Genomic DNA, 26,716 nt, shown 5'->3' on the forward strand with positions numbered 1-26,716 from the left:
AAATTACCAAAATTTTTAAACAGTCAAATTTAAGGCTGGTATGGTGGCTCACACCTGTAATCCCAGCAATTTGCGAGGCTGAGGCAGGAGGATCACTTGAGACCAGGAGTTTGAGACCAGCCTGGGCAATATGATGAAACCCCATCACTGCAAAAAAAAAAAATACAACTAGCTGGACGTAGCTGTGTGCGCCTGTAGTCCCAGCCGCTAGGGAGGCTGATGTGGGAGGATTAATTGAGGCTGCGAGTTTGAGCCCCACTGTACTCCAGCCTGGGCAACAGAGAGAGACCTTGTCTCAAAAAAAAAAAAAATACCAAACCCCAAAACACTGCAACCTCTGCTTTCTGGGTTCAAGTGAGCACTTTTGGTTAATTTTTGTATTTTTTTTTTCTTTTTGTAGAGACAGGGTTTCACCATGTTGGCCAGGCTGGTCTCAGACCCCTGACCTCAAGTGATCCACCTGCCTCAGCCTCCCAAAGTGCTGGGATTACAGGTGTGAACCACCACACCCAGCTAAAAAAAATATATATAATATTTCTATATACAGATATTAAATATCAAAGATATATATTTATATTAAATATATACATATTAAATGTATATAAATATAAATATATATTTAAATAATAAGATGGGGTCTTTCTATGTTGCCCAGGCTGGTCTTGAACTCCTGGGCTCAAGCGATCCTCCCTCCTTGGCTTCCCAAATTACTGGGATTACAGGTGTGAGCCACCATGCCAAGACTGTTCATGGAAATTTAATAATGCTTACGGTATATTTAGCTTCCAGTGCTTCCTGATTCTCCCATATGCTTTAAACATGCCCAATAAAGATTAATTAGGATGAGACAATTTAGGACTATGTTTTCTATTAAGAAGCTTTTCTATATACTTAAGATATGATTTATTGTCATAGTTTTAGAGATCATATTTACTGAGGAAATTACTCAAATGTACTTTGTCAAAGTGACAAAGATATGACAGATTTTTGAAAAATTATTTTTGTCCTATATTTCACATTTCCCCAAGAATATAGAATTTAAGGACAAAAGGTATGCTTGCTTTGCCTGTTTTTACAGTAAAAAAAACTGTGTTGATTGTGTTGACTGTGTGTCAGGTAGTAATAAGTGCTTTGTGTTCAATTTTTCTTCTGTTTTAATGACAGCATTAGGAGGAGATCCTATTACTATCTTGTTTTTACACTTGGAAGATAAAGCTTAGAAGTTAGGGTTTGTGGCCAGGTGTGGTAGCTCATGCCTGTAATCATAGCACTTTGGGAGGATCGCTTGAGGCCAGGAGTTTGAGACCAGCCTGGATAACATAGTGAGACCCTGTCTCTACAAAAAAAACAAAAAACAAAAACAAAAAAAAAATTAGCTGGGTGTAGTGGTGCACACCTGTAGTTCTAGCTACTGGGGAGGCTAAAGTGGGAGGACGAATTGAGCCCAGAAGTTAGAGGTTGCAATGAGCCGTGATTGCATCAGCTTGGGCAACAGGGCGAGACCTTGTCTCAAGAAAAAAAAAAAGAAGTTAGAGTTTGTTCAAGATCACATAATTAGGAAAAGGCAGCATGAGTGTAGGCCTTCTAATTGCTGAAGGCTGTGCCCTAACCACAATGCTGCACTGCTCTACCAAGCTCAAACTGGACCGCGCTGCATGTCACATCCTTATTCAGACAGGCTGACGTATCCTCAGGTAAACACAAGCATTCTTTACCTTTCAGAAGTCCTAATTTCTATGCCTTTCTAACCAGCATGTCTGTTATGATTTCCCAGGTGTTCCATAAAAATCTGTATTGTGGATGCTTTAAGCTTTTAAAAATGTTCTATTTTCAATCTACACATATTTAAAAGTGGTATTCTTGTCAGCAAAGCAAATGACACATTTGTAAAAAATTCCTTGGAGGACATGAATGTATGGAGTAATTCAGGGAGATGTTGTGGTTTGAGCAGCTTATTTAAATATTTTTTTCTTGCTAACAATGTAAAACATGTCGTTGTTTAGTTCTGCGTGGTGGTCCTCTCACTGGAAGCTACAGGTTACGGCAGTTTCACCTTCACTGGGGGTCTGCTGATGATCATGGCTCCGAGCACATAGTAGATGGAGTGAGCTATGCTGCAGAGGTAAGCCATCAGACATATCTGTGATTCACAGTTTTCCTACATGGTGGGATTTAAGGGGTACAGAGACAACTTTACTGATTCCAAATAGATCCTGAGCCAATTAGGTATCTTAGTGTCTGAAATTGCTTTAATCATTCAATATGAGAGTTTATGAATATGAGAGTTTCAAATGTTGCCCTCCTAAGCCTTAAACCAACCCTGAGAGCTTAGGGTTATATGTTCCCATTTTAGAAATGAGTAAACTGGTTGCTGGAGAGATTAAGTAATTTATCCAGCAAGGAAGCATTGAGACAGGTTTAAATCTAGATCTGTCTGATAGCAAATTACAAATTGCTTCTATCTACTGAAAGGCCAGTGAGAAGAGAGAGAAAGAAACATTTGTCTTATGTCCAAATGTGGTCATATTTCATCCAGATACAAATATCCACTAATATGTAAAGACCACATTAAATAGGTAATATTTAAATAGGTAAATGGCAAAGTTTCACTGAGGAAAAAAAAAAAGACAAACTCTTCTAAACTCTATATTTACAGGTATAAAATAAAAATCTCTGTTATTCAGCTTATTGGTAAATCATAACACAACAAAGCATTCATTGAGTTGTTTCTACTCCTTTTTCCTTATAATTGTATTCACTAATAATACTCTGTGGAGGATCTGGATTAAAACAATGCTCTACTTCTTTTAATCCTCTGGTTAAAGAACAAAGCATAATAAGCTTCAAGTTTAATATGATTAAATATTACTAACACCTAATTTACCATGAGATGAAAGTGAATTATATGACGCAATCAATACTATTCACGTGAAAATAATTTGGTTTCTGAGTTGCCTAGGCAAGACAGAGCTAAGTTATCAGGCAAGTGCAATTTTTCTTCATGTTCTCATGGTTACTGAGCTGTAGAGTTTAGATGCCCCGTAAAGCCCTGCTGTTCAGAGAAATCCAACAATCAGAACTTTTTTCCAGTTTCACTCTTCCATTGACATGTACCTCTGCCCTTTAAGGTTATCATCCAAAACATTTGCTTTGCCACTAAATCACTTGTGTTTGAAGCCAAGTAGCTTTAGGGTATGGAACCTTCTCTGTCCTCAGGGTAGAGAAATAAAATGTACATACAAAGTTTTTTTTTTTTGAATATATATTATTTTTAATTAGTTAACAAATTTATCTTAGAAAAAAGTAGGAGTTCTAGTTGTAAGAGCCATTTTTTGAGTTTAGGACAATCACTTTAATTGTCTTGACTTCAGTTTCTTCATCCAAATAATGAGGACATTACCAAATGATCTGCAAATCCAGCACCCACTCCCCCACACCCACTCTAATACTACAGTCCCATACTCTTTTGAAATGAGTCAAGATAATAAAACTGTTAATTATATGTACAATTATGTGACAAAGTTTTTTATGATGGTGGACAAACTATGTCAAGAAGGTTGAAAGTGGGACTGCTGAATTTGTATAAAGTTTTATGTTTTGAATATAACATGTTCTAAATGTCAAAAGTGCCCTCGGGACTAATTACTGGTTGCTTTGGATCACTGGTCTCTCATTTTCCTTAGCAACTCAGGAAAATTGGTCAAAATGCTGTGTGTGGTTACACCTTGTACTTTAATAAACTTGAAAGTACTACATCCTCAGAGAGGCTTAGGTTTTCTGCCAGCTGGCAAGTAGTTTCCTGAAAAGGGTCCTCCTGACATATATCAGAGGCTCAGAATCCTTACCTGTAGATCAAGGGCCATTTTTGTAGATAAAGACTTTTTGTTGTTGTTGTTATGCAATAAATCATTATCTTTTTTTTTTATTTATTTTAAAGCAAACCAGTGAAGGAAAGGACCAAAACCTTTGGTTCACTTATGTATTTATGAATGGAAAAAATTTGTAATGCAAATTTCACTTATTAAAAAACTTAGGTACAACTTACAACATTCCAGATAATTATTTTCCCTTCTTTTGTTTCACATGGAGACCTTGGAGACTCAATTCATGTTAAGACACCTAAGTATGAGTCCTCCAGGTAAATATTACACAAATCGGAAGTACCTTGGAATTTTTAAGTATATTTCAAGACATATATTTTTATACATGCTTTAAACAAACAGTATTTTTTTTTTTTTTGAGACACGAGTTTTGCTCTTGTTGCACAGGCTACAGTGCGATGGTGTGATCTCAGCTCACTGCAACCTCCGCCTCCTTGGTTCAAGTGCTTCTCCTGCCTCAGCCTCCCGAGTAGCAGGGATTACAGGCATGCGCCACCATGCCTGGCTAATTTTGTATTTTTAGTAGAGACAGGGTTTCTCCATGTTGGTCAGGCTGGTCTCGCACTCCCAACCTCAGGTGATCTGTCTGCCTCGGACTCCCAAAGTGCTCAGATTACAGGCATGAGCCACCGTGCCCGGACAGTATATATATATATATATATTATATATATATATATATATTTTTTTTTTATATGAGAGAATCTAACAAAGAAACTATGACCAGCGCCAGCATTGAAAGATAAAGCTTTGTGGATAAAGCTTGGAATAGATTTTCTTTTCTCTTTCTTTTTCTTTGAGATAGGCTGTCGATCTGTTGCCCAGGCTAGAGTGCCACAGTACAAACATGGCTCACTGTAGCTTTGACCTCCTGGGTTCAAGGGATCCTCCCACCTTAGCCTCCAGAGCAACTGGGACCACAGGTGGGCACCACCACATCTGGGTAATTATTTTTTATTTTTTGTAGAGACAGAGTCTGGCCATCTTGCCTAGGCTGGTCTGAAACTCCTTGAATGCATATTAAAGAACAGTATGCAATTCCAAGGGTGGGTGCAGTGGCTCATGCCTGTAATCCCAGCCCAGGAGTTTCAGACCAGCCTAGGCAAGATGGCCAGACTCTGTCAATGAAATAAGAAATAGCCTTGAATGCATGTTAAGGAACAGTGTACAATTCCAAGGTTGGGTGCAGTGACTCGTGCCTGTAATCACAGCACTTCAGGAGGCCAAGGAGGGATGATTGCTTCTTATTTCATTGGCTTATATATTCATTCATTCTTTCACTCAGTAAGAATTCATTGAGAATCAACCATGCTCCTAATCTTTACACAGCTTACTGATGCTTACCCTGAAAGGAGTGCAGCCTCACACATATTTGAGGTCAGAAAATGCTGTCCTGTGGGATAGGCATCCGTTTTAAGTTAAACCTGGTTTAACTTAAAACCTGGTTTGGATGAAGGGGAGGGAACCAGGTCAAGTGGGGAGACAGCAGTGGTTTTGCATAAAATCATGTGTGAGGACGTGGGTTGGGAAGGAGGATCACACATTTGAAAAACAGTATGGCCTTTAACAGTGTAGTTAGAGCATGGAGAATGAAGGGGAGAGTTGTCAGAGGCAAAGTTGGAGAGGCTGGGAAGGGCCTGATCTTACTGAGGTAAGTCCTGGTAAGATTTATGAAGGTGATTCTAAGTGCAATGGGAAGCCACTGAAAGGCTTTGCATTGGAAAGTGGTGATATTTGCATTTCAAAAATAATTCAACTAGTGTTTGAGAATAGATTGGATGGAAGCAGGAGTGGCTAAGGGGAGCTTTGGAGGAAACTTTTGGGGAAAGTTCCAGGCAATAAATGAGAGTGCAGGTGGAGGCTGGCTGGCTGGCAGTGGCAGCTTTAGTGGCATTTGTCATTTGGTGGGTTTGAGAGTGAGGGAGGGCAGGATCCATGTTTCTGGGTTGAGATAGGAAATGCAGATAGAGAAAGTCTGGGTCAAACCTCAGGGTTGGTGGGGTGGGAGAGGTAGACAATAAACAAATAAATAAATGGTGCATGGTAAGTTCTTTGATGGGAACAATACCATGTGATTTGGTAGAGGGGCTGAGGGCTTAGGAAAAGCTTCTTTGAGGTGATACATGAATTGAGACTGAATGATAAGAAGAAAGCACTATGAGAAAAATCTAGAGAGAGCATTCCAGGAAGTGGAGCAGCAAGCACAAGTGCTCTAAGGCAGGGAGTGAGGCTGGCATGTTCAAGAGGAGAAAGTCATTGGCCTATTAGGATTGGAGTTAATGAGAAAGGAAAAGTTATGTGCTCTGTCCCAGAGAGGCAGGCAGGGACCATGCCACATCGGGTGCTGTTGGGGATTGTAAGCAGTCTGAAGTTTATCTGTAACGCAGTGGGAGGAAGACAATGGAAGGTTTTGATCGGGGAATGACATGTTCTGCTTTATATTTTACAAAATATAACTAGCTGCTGGGTGGAGAGGAGGCTGTTGTCAGGCAAATGTTGATGTAGGGAGAAAAACTAGAAGGTTATGGAAGTCATTCAAGTGAGCAGTGACAGTAATTTGGACTCTGGGGGTGGTGGAGACGAAGAGAGCTGGACAAATCTATGATGTTTGGGAGATAAAGTCAATAGGGTTTGCTGATGAAAAGGATGTCATGATTGAAGGAAGGAAAAAGAGGAGTTTAGAAACACTCTTAAGGTTTCGGTGTAAGCATATCAGAGGCTGGTGGTGCCATTTACTGAAATGTGCAAGTCTGGGAAGGAGAAGGTTGCAGAGAGGAATTCACTCTCTGTTTTAGACAGGTTAAGTTTGAGATGTCTGTTAGGCATTCTAGGCTCATGTTCAAGTAGGCTATTGGATAAAAACTTCCAGTTTAAGAAAAGGTCAAGGCTGGAGATGGGGGCATTTGGGAGTCCTTGCATTTGGTTTCACATTCAAAAGAACCCCTTTGTGCTCGGCTCCGTGATTCCAAAGAGTTGATTAGTTTTTCCAGCCACTTTTGTACGAAGTTCATGATCATCATCAAGTTATGTTCCCTTGTGAGTAAAAAGAAGAAGTGAAAGAAAGAAAAAAGACATTTAAAGTTGCAACATATACAACTTTAATTTTAGGCCTAATATGATGGTTTATAATATTACAGAGAGATTAAAGTGATCTAAATCAAGAAAAGTTTAATCCCAAACGTTAGGCATCTACAAAACTAGGCTAATCGTCCATTCTGTGTTTGGAACTTTATCTAATGAAAGTTTAGGCAGACTATATAGCAAGCATTTTAAATATGCAGCTAATAATGAAACTGATTTCAATATTCATCATGGATTTTTGACATAGTATTTGGCAGTATATTCTGCATACCACTAATATGCAATTTGAAGCTGCTAAATTTTAATATTATTATTTAGAAATTAGTTGCCAGTAGGGAAGAATCTAATTTTCATTTTTGTAGTGGTTACAATTTCTTGTCATTCAGCTCAAATCACTGCTCTAGTTATTGTTAGTCAGGAAATGTGAGTTTGCTATTTTTTTAATGTTTTAATTACAATATAAATGCTAATAGAAGTGGTATCAGTTCCTCTGTGAAGGTATTGTTGCCAGTTAAGGTGTGTAGGAGAGAAAGAAAAATATTTTCTTGGCCTAGTTTCCCATCATAGTTTAAATAGTTGTACTTTTATCTAGCAGAATGGATATATATATATATATATCCATTCATCTCTCTTTAGTTACACATTCATTTTTTGATCAGTTCTGGTTGCGATCCTAACGAAGTCATTCTATATCTTTCTCTCTTTGGTCTCATCTCTTACTGAGAGAACTGGTGCATTGGCACGGAGCCACTTAAAACAATTTTAACATCCTTATCAGCCCTTCCCTGACAGTGAATGTCATCTGTCTCATGTGAGCCAAATGAATTCTGTTTCATCACTCGGTGTTTTCAGGTTTCTTTCCTCCCCCAACTATCTCACACCAACTTGGAACATGGCACTACAGGAATCCACTTTTATATTACTAGCCTGATATTGCACAGTCTTCCTTGATCATTTGTGGATGGTGCACTGTTTTATAGTTGACTGTTTATGATAATTGTTATCTATCCAGAAATTATCTCGTATAAATTGCCTGTAAGACATAGAGTTACATTTAAAGGATGGGATAAACATGTATTTGAATATGCTAAATCCTCTCTGTAACAGTCAGCTAGAAAGATGATTTGGGCATGAAGGCTCACATAAGAATTTCCTCCCTGATAAACAAAAGGGATTCATTAGAAGGAGATCTTGTCTGAAGCATTCCCTCATATCAGGTCCTTGGACACCATGGCTTGATCACCATTTATGATCGTAGCTAAATCTTTTGGGCATGTCGCATTGCCCTTTGGCTTCTATCTCAGTTTGTCCTTTTGGGGAAGACTCCCCAAAAGTGTTTTCTCCTTTATCATTATTCTGAAATCTTTCACCCTTGTGGGTGTGTTCGAGATACTGTATTGCTTGCAATGGTAAAACATTTAGGATACCTTTTGGTGTTGCATAAGGCCACTTGCATATGAGTAGAGTTGTAAGGGGTGGGTGAAGTCTGTTTTCCAGAGTTCCAGGCCCCCCACCTCTTTCCCTTCCCCCTTGTTTTATCCCCCTCCTTAGTAGCACCAGCTACCCTCCCGTTTTCTACCTCTTTTTCCCCCATTGAAACTTGCTCTCAGCAAAGTATCTAAACATATTCATAGAACGTGGTAAATGTATCAAAATGATAAGCATTTTTATGTGTGAGATGACAAATATGTTAATTAGTTTGATTTAATCATTCCACATTTACACATGTATTAAAACATTACATTGTGCCCCATAAATGTATACAGTTATGATTTGCCAATTTAAAATGCTCTTAATAAAAAAGTTTGAATGCTACTTAAGAAGAAAAGGAGACTTTGTGTTTTCAAGCAATAAATAGTCTTAAAATGACAGGTAGTAAACATTTAACTGGGCAGTTTTAGAAACAGCCTCACTGTCCTTGGTAGCGGGATTGTCCTGGAAAACCTACCGTGTAGGAGGTTGACTTCTGCACCCACCTGTGAGCTCAGGCCTCTTCCATGGACTTTACTGCCGGCTGGGATCTGATCTGAGGCTCTTCCATTGCAGTCTCATCTGTGGAAGACATGGAGGAGTCTCCAGTTACTTGGGAGCAATGGCTGGAGTTTGTTAGGGCTGGAGGGGCTGTGAAGGATGTTCAAGGCTTTTTAAAAAATTTATTTATTTTCTGAGACGAAGTCTCGCTCTGTCACTCAGGCTGGAGTGCAGTGGCACAATCTCAGCTCACTGCAACCTCCACCTCCTGGGTTCAAGTGATTCTCCTGCCTCAGCCTCCTAAGTAGCTGGGACTACAGTCATGTACTACCATGTCCGGCTAGGATGCTCAAGGCATTCTATATAGTCTTTAATATAGTGCACCACAGGCTAGTTAAGTGACTGTGATCCTTCACTGCATGAACTTTCACTTTTGGACAAAAATAAATAAGAGGATTCTGTCCAAGATTCTTGTGATAAATACATTATACATAAGTGTACAGCACCAGAAAATTTGTAAATGTTTTATTTGCATTTATGTTTTTCAGGATGTCTAACAAAACATTCCTACTATGTTGTATATCTCCCTTTCAGCTCCATGTTGTTCATTGGAATTCAGACAAATACCCCAGCTTTGTTGAGGCAGCTCGTGAACCAGATGGACTGGCTGTCTTGGGAGTGTTTTTACAGGTAAGAATCTACTGTTTTCATTTTAAATGATCAGCCTTGTTGAATAAAGAGCTTCAGTCACGATGTAGACATTCAACCATCTTATTTAATAGTAAATTCATTTTAGGTGTAGCATTTTCCTTTTGAAATGAATATTTAAAAATTATATATTCATTTAGGAGCATTGTCTTATAAGTCTTCTTATTGTCCATTGATCATTTTTATGTGAATAACAATACCAGCATCAACATCAAGAATAGCAGCAGAAATAACAACTGAGATACTGGAAGAAAACATTTATTCTGGGCTCTTCCTAATTGTATACTATTGAGGACAGAATAAAGTTCAAGCTCCTGATTCTTGAAACACTCATCTCACCACAATGACATATTGTCCCAATGTGCTCACTGGTTTTTAAAAAAATTTTATTGTATTTCCTTTAATCTAATATTCACGTGTGGTTAGACAATTATTGTCATCATACCTGGGAACAGGTTGGGCTTCTCACCTCCCTCTGCCTCCACATTCTTGTAGGCGTGCCCCTTTGTCACACCCCATACTCTCCATGTGTTGTAACTCATGAACAGAGAATGCTTCATGGATGGCAACAATTCCTTGCCTTTGGACACCAAGTAGGGGTGGTTGCGGCAGGATCCGCGTGCTTTAAATCCTTCAGGTAGATTCAGAATATCTGTAATAATGAAAAGAGGGTCATTTGTGTATCTATAATTTATGATGAGTTTGCTTATGATGATATATTCCCTTGATTTGGGACCTCAAATCATTTTAGGCTGCAAGTGTGACATGTTTGCATCTAGTATTTTGATGCCACCATTGTCCATTTGAATTGAGGGGCTGACTGTTACATCTAGCTTAGTAGTACAGGTTATTTGTTAGACTGTCTTATGCAAAGTTTCTCTCAAGTTAACCTACATCTTAAACACTGATAAAACTTAACAAATATTAAGCTGTTACTATTAGTTTTGGGACTAAGCTGAAAGTTCAGTACAGGAACCCTGTAATATTATCTTGTTGTTCAGATCCTTCTGGCATGATACGGCCTGCAGGTAAAAGAGAAGCTTTGTTATAGAACAATCACTGTATGTTCTGTGCTGGCTAAGGTTTTTTTTAAAAAAATAATTTTAAAATAGTGGCTGAAATTGAGTGATTCAGACTTGATCTGCTACAGTAACCATTTCCTTTGAAATTTCATGTTTTTAGATTGGTGAACCTAATTCCCGACTGCAAAAGATTACTGACATTTTGGATTCCATTAAAGAAAAGGTAAAATGAATTACTATTTGTTAATAATTAACATATTTCTTTTCTCTTCCACAGTCTCTTAGCTCCCTTGAAAGACTTAGACATACGCTGCCTGCTTTGACGTTTGCAACATACTTGATGAAAAAAAGCAGAAGTAACCTATTACCATTTATCTTTTGAATGTAAAGGTCTTAAATTACCTAAAATAAACATGAATAAATATACTTATGCACAATTAGTCTCTGGTATTATATTAGAGTAAGACTTTAATTGTAACACATTTAAGGGACCACTTATATTAAAACAAACCTTATGCTTCTTAAATAAATCTATATGTTACTTTATCTAAAATTTTTAAGATGAGGATAGATGCTTTTTTAAAGATACTAAAGGAAGATATTAGATAATTCTAGATGCAGATATTCTATATTGTTGATGGAATTATAATGGATGTGCATGGATGTATGTTTTTTGAAGTCTATGTAAAGCTATCCCATTGTAATTTGTGGGAATTCTGTATGTTCCCCCAGGGTAAACAAACTCGATTCACAAATTTTGACCCATTATCTCTGCTTCCACCATCCTGGGACTACTGGACATATCCTGGTTCTCTTACAGTTCCACCTCTTCTTGAGAGTGTCACATGGATTGTTTTAAAGCAACCTATAAACATCAGCTCTCAACAGGTACATCATCTCTTCCAGGTTGATACTGATTCCCTCAGAGGAAACTGGGCTTTTTGTTTTGTTTTTTTCAACCCTGCCCTTAATTTCTGCTGTGTTTTGAAGTCTGTGTTTTCCCTTTATTCATCAGATGGGTGGTTGGGCTAGATGAGATCTATGTCCCTTTCGTATTTGACCTGTGATTAGATGATTTATTTGCCACTTCTTAGAAATGTACATAGCAACACTGATGAAAGTGAAGCATCATTTTGAGCACTATAATCATTTGCTTTTGTTTTGTTGCTGTTTGCTTGATATGGGGATATAAACAGGCTGAGATAACAAACAAAAAATGGGGATATAAACAGGCTGAGATACAAACAAAAAAATCAGAGAGAGGCTACTTGTAGAAGGTGACATTTTTCTTTCTGACCTTAGTCCCCACACCTGCTTCTACAAATTTCCAAGTGAAACTTGAGGACAGTGATTGGTGCAGTGCCCTAAGAAATGTGTGCCTGCTAAGTGTCAGAAGTTGTTGTTTTGTACGCTTAAAAGCTAGTTAAGTGGGTAGGCTGGGCACAGTGGATCCTGCCTGTAATCTCAGCACTTTGGGAGGCTGAGGTGGGTGGATCGCTTGAGTCCTGGAGTTCGAGACCAGCCTGGGTAAAACCCTGTCTCTACGAAAAATACAAAAAGTAGCCAGGTGTGGTGATGCGTGCCTATAGTCCCAGCTACTCAAGGGGTTGAGGTGAGAGGATTGCTCGAACCCAAGAGGTGGATGCTGCAGTGAGTCAGGATCACGCTGCTGCATTCCAGAGCAAGACTTTGTCTCAAAAAAATTTTTTTTGTTAAGAGGGTGGATCGCATTTAAGTGTTCTTACTATAATTATAAGAAGAGGAAAGAGAGAGAAAGGGGAGGGGAATGAGAGGGAGAGAAGGAATTGTTGATCTTTTGGCATTTGTTGACAAAAACTTTTGTTGGGTTGTCTCAGGGGCTTAATACTTAAGCGTTTGCAGAGAGGCTGTGGGGAGGCTCTTTCTGTGTAGACATCTACTCACTCATTCTTCTGTTAAAAACTTATGGAGCTTCCCCTGTAGGCCAAGAGTCTGCTAGACTCAGGATACCCAGTTTGTCAGCCATGCTGGTGTGGAGTCGGTGCAACCATACCTCACCCCAACCTTGAACTCCTGGGCTCAAGCCATTCGTCTTCCTGCCTCAGCCTCCCACGTAGCTTGAACTACAGGTGCATGCCACCATGCCTGGCTTATTTTTTTTGATAAATTTTGTGTAGACAGGGTCTTGCATTATTGCTCTGATTGGTCTTGAAGTGATCCACTTCTGGCCTCAAATGATCCTTCTGCTTCGGCCTCCCAAAGTGCTAGGACTACAGGCATGAGCCACTGCACCTAGCCAGGATATCCAGTCTTTAATGTTCAGAAACTGTGCTTGGAGCGCTGAACCATGGGGCTGGACAATCTGATGGGTGGATGCTGTGTGTTCTTGGATGCTGTGCTTCTTCACTGGTTTTGTTTTTGTTGTTCTTTTTGAATTAGGTGCAGTATCTTAGCATGAACATAGTCTAGTAATTTTTGCAGCTAATAAAGTACACATGTACTGGGCTTGCCCACCTGCCTACCTGTTTATTTTTCCTCCTAATGATACCAGAGCTGGCCCACCTTTACCGAGATCATTTCAGGCAGCATTTCCCCTTGGGACACTGAACACATCCTTCCTTTTGTTGGGTGTTTCTCCTTGTTGACCTTGTCTCTAGGATTAAAGGCAAATAATAACCTAGTGCATACATTTTTAAAACATTTTACAAAGGTCTGTATAGAAATCCAGAGCTTGACTGACATGAAAACTCCTGTGAATTTTTTCTATCATTGTATCATGAGAAAAATGACCTGTTACTGATTCAGAGTCCTTAATAAGGAAATTCATTTTTCTCCCTGTCACATGCTAAATGGTTTACTTTTATATTTCTTTATTAAATTTGAACTGAATAATATTAAGAATGAATAAACTATAGCATCAAGGTAGTTAATAAGGGAATCATGTTTTCCCTCTATCTCAAGGATGCTGTTATTTCTTAAAGCCACTTGGAAAATAACTTTTTGTTTAGTTTTGTTTTTTGTTTTCAATCCACCAGTGATTTGGAAGAGAATATATCAAAATATATAGTTTAGTTCCTTAAAAATAATAAAGTTAACCTTATTAAAAATATCTACCTGCAAGTTTAGGAATTGTGAGTGCCTAGCTGAGGATTCACTACTTTGTCTTATCTGAGGCTCAATGGATTACTATTATCAATGTGGCTTTTATGCAGAGCAGTATATAAAATAATAGCTCTGTTTTAGAGCTCTGAAGTGATTGTTAATTCACTTTGGAGCATTGACTTAAATCTCCTATAGTAGGAACACTTTCACGTATTTTAGTTTTTAACCAAATTGAGAAAGTTATTTGAGTAACAATTCAATTTATTAAAATCTGATATTGTGGTAGTTTTAAAAGTTAAAGAATAAAGCAAAAGAAAAAAAATTCAGTCCCAGTCTAACCATGAAAAAATACCAGGCAAAATCCAGTCAGGGGACATTCTATAAAATAGTCAGTATTCTCAAGGTCGTTAAAACTGCCAAGGTCATCAAAAACAAGGTAAGTCTGAGATACTGTCACAATCAAGAAATGCCTAAGGAGATATGAATACTAAGTGTAGTGTTTTCCGGATTTTTTCCTAGGGTTTTCTCCACAATTTCTTGCCAAGTCACAGTTTGACCTAAGGGGCAAATCAGATGTTTTTCATTTTCTTTTTCTTGATTTAAGTCCATTTTTCTCTCTCCGAGTCACTCATTGAGGACTAAATTCTCAACTGCCATGCCAGTGAGTGATAAATGTACTATTTTCTGATCCTTTTGAAGACAAGTCTGTCATTTTCTCTGGAGGGACAGCTTCTCTTAACAAGTCTCTTTGGGTTATCCTAAATCATCAAAATTGGGTTACTTAGCTGAAATTCAATGTGCAAAATACTTGGCTTTGTTTCTACTCTCCTTTTAAAGAAAAACAACCCTCTTTTGTTTATTATGATATTATTTGCATGCAGTGAAACTCATGAATTTTAAGTGTGTGGTTGCTGATTTTGGTAACTGTATATAGACATGCTACAACTACTACAATCAAGATACAGTTCTCAACCACCGCGGTGGCTCACAGCTCTAATCCTAGCATTTTGGGAGGCCAAGGCAGGTGGATCACCTAAGGTCTGGAGTTCGAGACCAGCCTGGTGAACATGGTAAAACCCCATCTCTACTAAAAATACAAAAATTAGCCATGCATGGTGGTGCGTGCCTGTAATCCCAGCTACTCAGGAGGCCAAGGCAGGAGAATCGCTTGGACCTGGGAGGCAAGGTTGAAGTGAGCCCAGATTGTGCCGCTGTACTCCAGCCTGGGTAACAGAGCAAGACTATATCTCAAAATAAATAAATAAAAGATAGAGATCTCAGCCAAAAATTTTCTGGTGCTCTTTTGCAGTCCTTTACCTTCTTCACCATAGTCCTAGGCAACTACTGATGTGCTGTCACTAGAATTTAAATGAGTCATACAGTAGATTTTTGTGTTTGAGTTCTTTTACTGGTATAATCTTTTTAAGATTCACCCATTTTATTTTATTTTTTTCCTGAGACAGAGTCTGGCTCTGTTGCCCAGGCTGGAGTGGAGTGGTGAGATCTTGGCTCACTGCAACCTCTGCCTCCCATGTTCAAGTGATTCTGCTGCCTCAGCCTCCTGAGTAGCTGGAACTGCAGGCATGCATCACCACGCCCGGCCAATTTTTGTATTTTTAGTAGAGATGAGGTTTCACCATGTTGGCTGGGCTGGTCTTGGACTCCTGGCCTCAAGTGATCTACCCATCTCGGCCTCCCAAAGTGCTGGGATTACAGGTGTGACCCATGGTACCTGACCCATTTCATTAATTTTTATTACTGTGTAATATTCCATGGTATGGATATATTATATTTTTAAAAAATATATTTCACAGTTGATGGACATTTGGCTTGCTTTCAATTTTTGGCCATTATGAATAATAGCAATCCATATATGCATATTAGGAGTAATTTGCTCACTTTTGTGTGGACACATTTGTATATGTCTTGTGTCAATACCTAGGACTGGAATTACTAGGTCATGTTTGTTTAATTTTGTAAAGTACTATTATATTGTTTTCTTTTCCTTTTTTTTTCTGAAGGAGTCTCGCTTTGTTGCCCAGGCTGGAGTGCAGTGGTGTGATCTTGGTTCACTGTAACCACCACCTCCCGGGTTTAAGAGATTGTCCTACCTCAGGCTCCTGAGTAGCTGGGATTACAGGCACTCGCCACCACACCCAGCTAATTTTTGTATTTTTAGTAGAGACAGGATTTCATCATGTTAGCCATGCTGGTCTCAAACTCCCGACTTCAAGTGATTTGCCCACCTTGGCCCCCCAAAATGCTGGAATTACAGGCATGAGCCACTGTGCCCAGCTGAGTAAATTACTACTATATTGTTTTCTAAAGTGGCTGTGTCATATTAAATTCCCACCAACAACATATGAGATTTCTAGTTGCTTCATACCCCTGCAAGCATTTGGCATTGTCAGTTTTTCTAACTTTAGGTATTCTAGTGGGTATGTGTGTGATTTTAATTTGCATTTATCTAGTGACCAATGATTTTGAACATTTTTTATATGCTTATTGGCTATGTATGTATCTCCTTTTGTTAAGTATCTGTTCAGATTACCTGTCCATTTTTACATTGGGTTGTGTGCAAGAGTTCTTTATATAGTCTGGATAACAGCTCTTTCTCAGGCTGGGCGCAGTGGCTCACTCCTGTAATCCCACTGAAAGAATCTCCCCGGGGCCTGAAAGCTTAAGGGAATGAATAACTTTTCCCTCCTCAGGCCCAGTCCCAAGGCCCAAGGCCACTTGCTCCAGCAGCGTGCGTCAGCAAGATAGCAGAAGCAGGAAGAGAGCTGGCGGGAAGACACATACCCCCTGAAGATCTACAGGGAGGCAGTCTGGGTACTATGTAGCAGTCAGATCAGACTGGGACACTTCCTGTTTACAGAGAACTGTAAAACTCCTGCCCCGTCCTCACTTGGGACTGACGCCATAGGCCTCAGCCCATCTGCACCCAGGGATGCAAGGCTCTTGTATTGTTTCAAACCCCAAGAGCGCGCCAACAGACAACACGAGGTGGTGTGGAGCAACCGGCTGTTTTAATGAATGCCTGGGTGCAGACGGGCTGAGGTCTAAAATGGCATCAGCCCCAAGTGAGGACAGGGCAGGCAGGGGTTTTATAGTCTCCTGTAAACAAGAAGTGTCTCAGTCTGATGTAACTGCTGCGTAGTACCTGGACGGCCTCCGTCTCGGTCTTCAGAGGGTATGTGTCTTCCGGACAGCTCTCTTCCTGCTTCTGCTATCTTGCTGATGCACACTGCTGGCACCAGTGGCCTTGTGCCTTGGGACTGAGCCAAAGGAGGGAGGAGTTATTCACCCCCTGCCCAGCTTTCAGGACCCAGGGAGAATCTTTCATTCCTGTCTATTTGGTTATAGAAAAAAGGAAAAGCGATGACTTTCTCAATAACTACTTCAGGCATGACATAGGGGTGGCGTGAGCACCTTGGAAAAAGAAAAACTTAATTTTTGGGGTATTCTTGAGAGAAGGGTTCGTATCCATCATGTCGCTGTAGCAGGAGCATCATCTGGATTGTTTGGTGGCTAGTGGGATAACACAGGGGAGAAACAAGAGGAACCCAGTGATGAAGATTACTGTCCCTACCAGTATTTTAAATCCTCCTAAATTAGAGAACCACCCTCCTAGAAGGTTTGTTGGGTCCCATCCCTTCCAGGTTTGGACTGATACATGGGCTACTTTTCTGATGTTTGAAGCGATTTCTAGAACCGCTTTTCCGTTATCATCTATGTTAAGACAGCAATTAGAGATATTAAACTTACCATAGACCCCACCTTCTTCTGCTAGTAAGTAGTCTAGTGGTAGCCTGTTTTGTTACGAGAGCATTTCTAGGGCTGAGGTGGTTTGGTTAGTGATTATCTTTAGAACAGCTGGTAGTCTAATTGTTCTATTTAGCATATATATGGAAGTGCAATAACCCCCATGAACCATCCTCAGCCCAAGTGGCAGGACCGTAATATTCCATGATCCGTTGCGGAGGCCACTCGTCCTCTTGCCATCTTTGGCTCCCTTCTACCTCCAAGGATTGTTTTTCTCTGGCTAGGTTATACACAGGGACTCCGAGGATGTTGCCCGCCTGCTTTGAAAGTAAAAAGAATCCAGGTTTAATTGTGCCTAGGAAGCAAGTACCTTGCTAGGGATAAGGTAGCCATGAGTATGCCTGGGTTCCACATATCCAAAGGAATCCGTCAGAGGCAATCCATTGGTGGCTGGTGTTCATAGGATTGTCCCACAGTGCACTTAGGCTGGGGTATGCCTCATAAGGGTTGTGGTGTTTGTACAGTATCAGGCCTTTTTTGACAAGACATAATTGAGGTAGCTTAAGTTAGAAGGAGACCAAGCTCCGTGGGGTAATTTTGGCCACCCCTCTGCTGTGGAGGCGTTGACTGTTAGGGTTTGGTGACAGGGGCTTTCACCTATGGCATGATGAGTTTTATCATTCCACTTGCGGGATATGCACACCGTCCCTGTTACTGGAAGTGTCCAGGACTGTGCGCATTCCTGAGGAGTGAAAGTGAGGCTGGAGTTTTGGGATGCTAGTAAGTAAGGGGGATTGTCTATCCCATACCATGGCCACTGTTGACTCATACGGGCTTCCCTGCATACCTAGCAATTGGACACATTCATGGTAAGGACGGTGCGTTCCCCTAGATGTACAAACAAGTTTTTTTCTGCCTTGGGAAGTGATACGTCTGCTTGTAGTTTTGTATAAAGGGATGGAAATGCCACGGGTGATTTTGGAGAGGAGTTGTTGGCTTTTGTTTTGGCTATAATCTGTTCTCTCCTTGTATCCTCTAGCACTTGAGTTTTTACTCCCCATTGTCCATTTGTGGTGAAGCAAAGCCACTGCTTACCTTTTGGACAAATAGTCCCATTACGACTGCCAGATACTCCTAGATTTTTTACTTTATATTAACTTTTCCCTGATTCAACACATTCCTTGATTAAGATTCCATAACAGGATTTTTCTATATAAGTATAGTAAGTAAAGGATTGTCGTATTTTTCCTCCATAGTGGAAAGACTGATAATGAGAGGTGACAGTGTGCTGGCAGTCCTCGCAGCCCCTGCTCGCTCTACGCGCCTCCTCTGCCTGGGCTCCCACTTTGGCGGCACTTGAGGAGCCCTTCAGCATGTGGCTGCACTGTGGGGGCCCCTTTCTGGGCTGGCCAAGGCCGGAGCTGGCTCCCTCAGCTTGCTGGGAGGTGTGGAGTGAGAGGCGTGGGCGGCAACTGGGGCTGCCGGCGGTGCTTGTGTTCCAGCGCCAGTTGCGGGTGGGCGTGGACTCGGTGGGCCCCGCAGCGGTGGGCAGGCCCGCCTACCCCGGGCAGTGAGGGGCTTAGCACCTGGGCCAGCAGCTGCTGTGCTCAATTTTTCACCGGGCCTTAGCTGCCTTCCCGCGGGGCAGGGCTCGGGACCTGCAGCCTGCCATGCCTGAGCCTCCCCCCAACCTCCGTGGGCTCCTGTGCGGCCGAGCCTCCCCGAGAAGCACCGCCCCCTGCTCCACGGTGCCCGGTCCCATCGACCACCCAGGGGCTGAGGAGTGCTGGCTCATGGCTCTGGGACTGGCAGGGAGCTCCACCTGCGGCCCTGGTGCAGCATCCACTGGGTGAAGCCAGCTGGGCTCCTGAGTCTGGTGGGGACTTGGAGAGCATTTATGTCTAGCTAAGGGATTGTAAATACACCAATTGGCACTCTGTATCTAGCTCAAGGTTTGTAAACACACCAATGAGCACCCTGTGTCTAGCTCACGGTTTGTGAATGCACAAATCAGCACTCTGTATCTAGCTACTCTGGTGGGGACTTGGAGAACCTTTGTGTCTAGCTCAGGGATTGTAAAGGCACCAATCAGTGCCCTGTCAAAATAGACCACTCGGCTCTCTGTAAAATGGACCAATCAGCAGGATGTGGGTGGGGCCAGATAAGAGAATAAAAGCAGGCTGCTGGAGCCCACAATGGCAACCCCGCTGGGGTCCCCTTCCACACTGTGAAAGCTTTGTTCTTTTGCTGCTTTGCAATAAATCTTGCTGCTGCTCACTCTTTGGGTCCACACTGCCTTTATGAGCTGTAACACTCACCGCAAAGGTCTGTAGCTTCACTCCTGAAGCCAGCGAGACCACAAACCCACCAGAAGGAAGAAACTCCGAGCACATCCAAACATCACACGCTGCGTTTAGGAACTGTAACACTCAGGGCGAGGGTCCGCAGCTTCATTCTTGAAGTCAGTGAGACCAAGAACCCGCCAATTCCAGACACAGTAACACTCACAGCAGCTCAGAGGGGCTGCTGTGGACAGTAGGGCGGGTACTGATACCAGATGCAAGGCTCTTGTATCACTTCGAACCCCAAGAGCACGCCAACAGAACACGAGGTGGTGTGGAGCAACACGAGGTTTTATTGAGCGCCGTGGTGCAGACGGGCTGAGGCCTAAAATGGCATCAGCCCCAAGTGAGGATGGGGCAGAGGTTTTATAGTCCTCTGTAAACAGAAGTATCCCAGTCTGACGTGACTGCTGCATAGTACACGGACAGCCTCCCTCTCAGTCTTCAGAGGGTATGTGTCTCCCAGCCAGCTCTCTTCCTGCTTCTGCTATCTTGGTGATGCACACTGCTGGAGCAAGTGGCCTTGCACCTTGGGACTGGGCCTGAGGAGGGAGAAGTTATTCATTCCCTTAAACTTTCAGGCCCTGGGGAGAATCTTTCACCCAGCAGTTTGAAAGGCTGAGGCGGGAGGATCACTTGAGGCCAGGAGTTCAAGACCAGTCTGGCCAACATAGCGCAACCCTGTCTCCACTTAAAAAAAAAAAAATTAGCTGGGCGTGGTGTCGCCTGCCTGTAACCTCAGCTACTCCAGACGCTGAGGCATGAGAATCGCTTGAACCCAGGAGGCGGAGGTTGCAGTGAGTCGAGATTATGCCACTGCAATCCAGCCTGGGTGACAGAGCGAGACTCTATCTCAAAAAAAAAAAAAAGTGATTCCTTGGGCCTTATTAGAAATTCCAGTTCACAAGTTTGGGGTAGGGTCCAGGGATCTGAATTTTTAAGAATGAACTCAAAAGTATTTTCATTCAGATGCTTTGGGACCACCCCTCCCAAAACTGGCTTAGAGTGAGACACGCGTGTGCACGTAATAGATCCATCTAGGAAGGTTAGTTAGAACTGCGTGGGCAAGGGGCTTGGAAGCCATGCTGACACATTTGTTTTGGGTGCCTACAAAAATGTTAGAACTGTGATGTATTATAGGGATGTATATGGAAATGTTTACACTAAAATGAGACGATGTTTGGAATTTGCTTAAAAATAGCCTAGTTTGGGTAGGATGGCAAATGGAAAAAGAGCTTTGGTGGGAGAACGGATGGAAAAATTGGCTGTGTGTTGAAGCTAGGTCGTGGATTCCTGGTGATTTATGATGTTGCTTTTTCTACCTTTGTGTACTTTTGAACATTTACGTAATAAAAAGTAAATTAAAAGGATAGGGGAAAATAAGGAAACAGAAAACAAGTTTCTCTGTGGTTAGTGCATGGCTTGTCAAGATGGCTTATTTATTGAAACTTCTCAGCTACCTCTCAAGTTTCTCATCTGTAAAAGGGGATAATTATATATTATTGACAGGGGTATTTTGACTGAGGTAATGTAAAGCACTTAACACAGTGCCCAGTCCATTATGTTCCATAACAGCACTTATTTTTATTATTACTCAATTTTGGCAGGCAGTGGAGTGCTATCAAAGAGGTTTGAGCATGAGAGTGGCATAAAGCTATTTACAGAACCATAGAAGAGTATTTTAGCTTATTGGAGTTGCTACACAATGAAATTACAATTTCAGCATTAGAGTCAAGGAAACCAGCAAAACAGGTCATACCTGCTTCAGCCTCAAGGCTGAACTGGGAACGTTTCTACTGGGAACCTGTAGGTACTGAGTCAGCTTTAGTGACAGAGGTGCAGCTTTGCTGCCTGAATAAGGCCTGGAACCACATAAGGGGACAAGACTGGTGGGAACCAGCCAGAGATGTGCATTTTAAGGCCAGGGCAGTATTGGAGGACACCCAGAGCCAACAGAAGCAAATCTGAATGGGGACTGGCAAATACAGGGTCGACCTAACTGGGCTAAATGATTGTGAGACCCAGTTATAAGGGGAAGGGGTTTGGCGAGATATCAGGACAGGTCTAGGGACTCTTACCAAAATACACAGGCTGGTCAGAGAAGGAGCTGAAGACAGATCCAATTCTAGACTGGTGAGCTGAAAGTGCTACTGGGACAGGGAGCCATGATCAACTTTCAGAGGGGTTGAACTCCCAGAGGGGCAGGAGCTAGGGTTGTGGGAGAAAAATAAAGCCAACATCTTCAGAAGACTCAGTGGTATCACTGTGGAGGCAGGTTGCTTGATGAGGCCTGTGGACTCATGCTTTAATTCAGGACTCAGAATTCCTGCGCAGCCACCTGGAATGACCACTCCAGACAGACCTGGATTGTTATGATCTGCAGAAGGCTAGGTATCTTTCCTATGGTCTCAGAGGTTAGATTTTATTAGCCTCTGCTATTTGACTTGACCAGAGATTCTCTTCAGCCTCATGTGGTTTTAGCTATGATGATCTGGTCTAATAAAACATGAGTGATAGTACATTGTAAACACTTGTCTCCTTCCCATATCTGTACTTAAAAAAAAAAACCTCAAAATGGCCGGGTGCGGTGGCTCCCGCCTGTAATCCCAGCACTTTGGGAGGCTGAGGAGGGCGGATCATGAGGTCAAGAGATTGAGAGCATCCTGGCCAACATGGTGAAACCCCATCTCTACTAAAAATACAAAAATTAGCTGGGCATGGTGGCACGTGCCTGTAGTCAGTCCCAGCTACTTGGGAGGCTGAGGCAGGAGAATTGCTTGAACCTGGGAGGTGGAGGTTGCAGTGAGCTGAGATCCTGCCATTGCACTCCAGCCTGGTGACACAGCGAGACTCTGTCTCAAAAAACAAACAAACAAACAAAACCCTCAAAATACCACATGTGGAAAACATGGTTGCTTGTATATATGATGGTTGATCCTATTGCCATAGAGCATGGTTATAAACTGTTGCCTATTTCTTATAAAGGACCTCTCTCTCCTCTGCCCCTGTCCTGGTTAGTACTGTACAAGAAACATTTTAGGCATCAGGTATTTGATGAAAACCTAAAGGATGTGAATTTGCTTGACTCTGAGATTAGATAGTTAACAAAATTTAGAGAATGTAGGTTCTCATTCCTAATAATTTGTCTTCATCAAAATAAAACAAACACCAAAGATTTTCTTTTATTAATTGACAGTATAATTTTGGTGCATATTTTTGAGAAGATAAAATTAGTTTTAATTTTTCCAACTTCACTTTAGACCTGTACTAAATCTTAATAAATAATATTAAGCCACCAAGGGATTGTTAAAAATTTATAAAACATATTTATAATAGAAAAGTTTTCAGCAACAAAAAATAGTGATGTAGGTTGATATGTATTGGCATGCAAAGATGGCTAGGATATATACTAAGTGAAAAAATTAGGTTTCAAAACAGCATATATAGTTGAGTTCATTTTTGTCATAAAATGTATGTATGTGTGTGTGTTTATAGATTGAAAAACATTGAAAAACTTTCTCTGATTTCTAAATATTTCCTCTTTAGGAATAAGAAAATAAGAAAATAAGAAATAAACCACACTCTAGATGTTTCCTCTTGTTGGCCAGGCTGGTCTTAAATTAAAAATGCTTATACATTTAATTTTGGAACCCGTAGGTATTTGTACAGTGATGAGAATTTAGCAAAAGAGTTGTTTTATTATATATGACATGTAACAGAAAATTTTCATTGCAGTATTTTTTGTTCCTGGTTATAGATATATCTTAATTCTTTATGCAGGGTAATTCGTTAATATTGGTGGGAATTTCTATGTTGAAGCTAACTCTTTTCTTCTTCTACAGCTGGCCAAATTTTGCAGTCTCCTGTGCACAGCAGAGGGTGAAGCAGCAGCTTTTCTAGTGAGCAATCACCGCCCACCACAGCCTCTGAAGGGCCGCAAAGTGAGAGCCTCTTTCCATTAAAAATTGTCACCAGTGAACTCCCCCAAACATGGCTGTGGAGAGACAATGAAACAAATCAAAGCACAAAAGTATCTGCCAACATCTCCTTTGTGGAATTCTAATTTATAGGAAACATTTTACTATGAGCCTCAGTGTCACAAAGAAAACCAGATCTGTCTCTCTCTCTCTTTAATTTTTTTTTATTTTTTTAGTGATAGAGTCTCACTCTGTCACCTAGGCTGGATTGCAGTGGTACAATCTTGGCTAATTGCAGCCTCCATCTCCTGGACTCAAGTGATCCTCCCACCTCAGCCTCCAGAGTACATAGGACCACAGGCATGCACCAGCATGCCTGGCTAATTTTAATTAATTTATTTTTTTTAAGAAATGCAGTCTTGCTATGTTGCCCAGGCTGGTCTCAAGCTCCTGCCCTAAACTAGGCCTCCTGCCTTGGCCTCTCAAAGTGCTGGGATTTCAGGCATGGGCCATCAAGCCCAGCTGACCCAGATCTCTTTGCTAACTTATCTGTCTCTTATTTGCACTCATGGATATTCACAGTAAGCATTGTTTGACATATATTAAAACCCATGAAATATGCCAACTTCAACCTGTGTGAAAATATAGTTAACATTGCAAACTTTAGAACGTATTAAAAATTTTACCTTGCCATAGAGACTGAATTAGTCACAGCTCTCAATGATGTTAGGTGGAAACTTATATCTCAAATGATAGGATTGTGATGCTTTTTTTGTAACAAGTGATTCTGCTTAATATTTTGTTATTCCAATTCATAAAAAGTAGGTTATGTTTTCCTATAAGGATAATTTTTGCAGTGATTATATTGCTAACTCTCATTGCATGATACCTTTAATAAAATGAACAATATAAGAGTTAAGGGCAATGGGATAAAACTACTTAATGGGTCTCCTCCACTGATCAACAATATTCCATATAGTCTTGGTGAGGAATTCCCCAGGATATAAATGGCTATTTACACTGTAATGAATTATACCATATATAATATTCACTCAGTAATGTTAATAATGAACTGGCTAATAATTGACAAGATGCAATGCCTGCCAGTTTATGACATTAACATGGTTTGAAACTAACATATGACATAGTACCAGTGTAGTCAGAGCTGCCCTCAGACATGAAGAACATGTTGCCCATTTTTGCCTGGTGTTTTGGCAGCAAAGCAGGAAGCAATTTTGTGTGGGTCATTGTTCTGTCAATTTGTGGAAAAAATTACTTCAGTCTCATATAAGTATACAATAGGTCCGTAAACCCTTCAACCCATTTCCATGGCAAAACTCACTTTTCTTTTTATACATGTCCCTCAGTCTCTTAATTTTATCAGGTGGAGCTTGATCTTAATTTTAACCTATTATCTTTTATTTTTGTTTGTTTTTGGTGGGGGATAAGAGTGGTGTTTCTTTTGCCCTTTCTGTTACAATCGGAGGGACACTAAGCATTAACTTAATAACCACATTTAAGACTTGAACACATGCTACACTTTTGTCATCTCCTGACATAACTTTACCTGAGTTTCCTTGATTTTGATGATTTGTTTCTTACATCTCTCTTCCTCTGGATGTAGTTTTTTTTTTTTTGGATGGAGTCTTACACTGTCACCAAGGCTGGAGTACAGTGGCATGGTCGTGGCTCACTGCAACCTCCACCTCCCGGGTTCAAAGGATTCTCCTGCCTCAGCCTCTTGAGTGGTTGGGATTACAGGCACATGCCACCATACTTGGCTAATTTTTGTATTTTTAGTAGAGTTGGGATTTTGCAATGTTGGCCAGGCTGGTCTCAAACTCCTGACCTCAAGTGATCTGCCTGCCTCAGCCTCTCAAATTGCTGGAATTGCAGGCGTGAGCCACCACGCCTGGCTTGAATGTAGATTTTAATAATTGAACTTATTCTGTAATGTTGATAGAATAACTGAGTATCAGCAAATTGTGTAACAGTGATGGACACTGTTGCATAAGGTGAGCTCCTGAAGAGTGAAGCTAATACTTTGGTCAATGTTCTTTTCCCCTCAGTGTGTAGTTTAAGGCTTTTAGAAGATTGATCTGTAGCAATTATTTAATGAATTAAATATTTAAAAAAATTTTATTTGATGTCTTTAGTAATTATCTCTCTGCTTGAAATCAAATGCACTTTAAGTTAATATAACATGTAAAATACATTATCTTTTGAAAATAGTTTCTTTTTAAAGGAATGCTAATTAGTTGTAACTTGTAAACCCAAAAGTTCTAATGGTTTTTAAAAACCAGGGTTGAGTGGAAAAGTGTTTGTTTAGTTTGGAAAGACCTGTGAATTTCCTAGTCAGGGAAAGAACCTGTTTTCTGGAAGAATGTAAGTTGCTATATCTGGAGAGGCATGTAGGACAGGGGTTCTAATTACTGTCTGTGAGAGTTACTACTTTGTAACTTATGGTTTCTGCTTCAGTATTTTGTCAGTTCTGTATTATAAATTGCACCTTAATAGACCAAAAATATCTATACAGCACTGATTTCCTTGAATATTGTGTGTTAATTGATATATCTCCTAGAGGCAAAAGGTTTAAATGTGTGTTAAAAAGGTTATATTACCTCCTTTTAAAACAAATTAAAGAGTTGTAAATACTAGTATAGATCTCTTTTGTTTACCACAGCATATATTGATTTTATGATTGTTAAGCATTTCATATTTTAATTTAAATTGGATTAAACCACAATAAAGAAAATGAGACAAGCTTTCAACTGTATCAGGGCCGTGTATGCACATTACGTACAATGAGATTGCATTTTACACTTCTTTTTTACTTTTCTTTTGAGACAGTGTCTCCCTCTGTCACCCAGGCTGGAATGCAGTGGTGACAGGCTGCTCACTGCAGCCTTGATCTTCTGGGCTCAAACAGTCCTCCCAACTGAGCCTCCCTA

The 26,716-nt window shown here is 40.7% G+C and overlaps 1 protein-coding gene across 1 annotated transcript in view; it reads left to right on the forward strand.

The window, feature by feature from the left end:
• The window catches only part of LOC129060974 (carbonic anhydrase 13-like), a 36,613-nt gene extending 11,315 nt beyond the window's left edge, over positions 1-25,298 (forward strand). Inside the window, exons 3-7 of the mRNA XM_054561549.2 lie at positions 2,002-2,122; positions 9,525-9,620; positions 10,821-10,883; positions 11,393-11,548; positions 23,691-25,298. Coding sequence (XP_054417524.2) covers positions 2,002-2,122; positions 9,525-9,620; positions 10,821-10,883; positions 11,393-11,548; positions 23,691-23,810 — 556 coding nt within the window. The 3' untranslated portion in view covers positions 23,811-25,298. The remainder of the gene's footprint in view (positions 1-2,001; positions 2,123-9,524; positions 9,621-10,820; positions 10,884-11,392; positions 11,549-23,690) is intronic.
• The last annotated feature ends 1,418 nt before the right edge of the window (positions 25,299-26,716 follow it).

Source organism: Pongo abelii, chromosome 7, assembly GCF_028885655.2.
Source record: "Pongo abelii isolate AG06213 chromosome 7, NHGRI_mPonAbe1-v2.0_pri, whole genome shotgun sequence".
NCBI classification, from domain to species: domain Eukaryota; kingdom Metazoa; phylum Chordata; class Mammalia; order Primates; family Hominidae; genus Pongo; species Pongo abelii.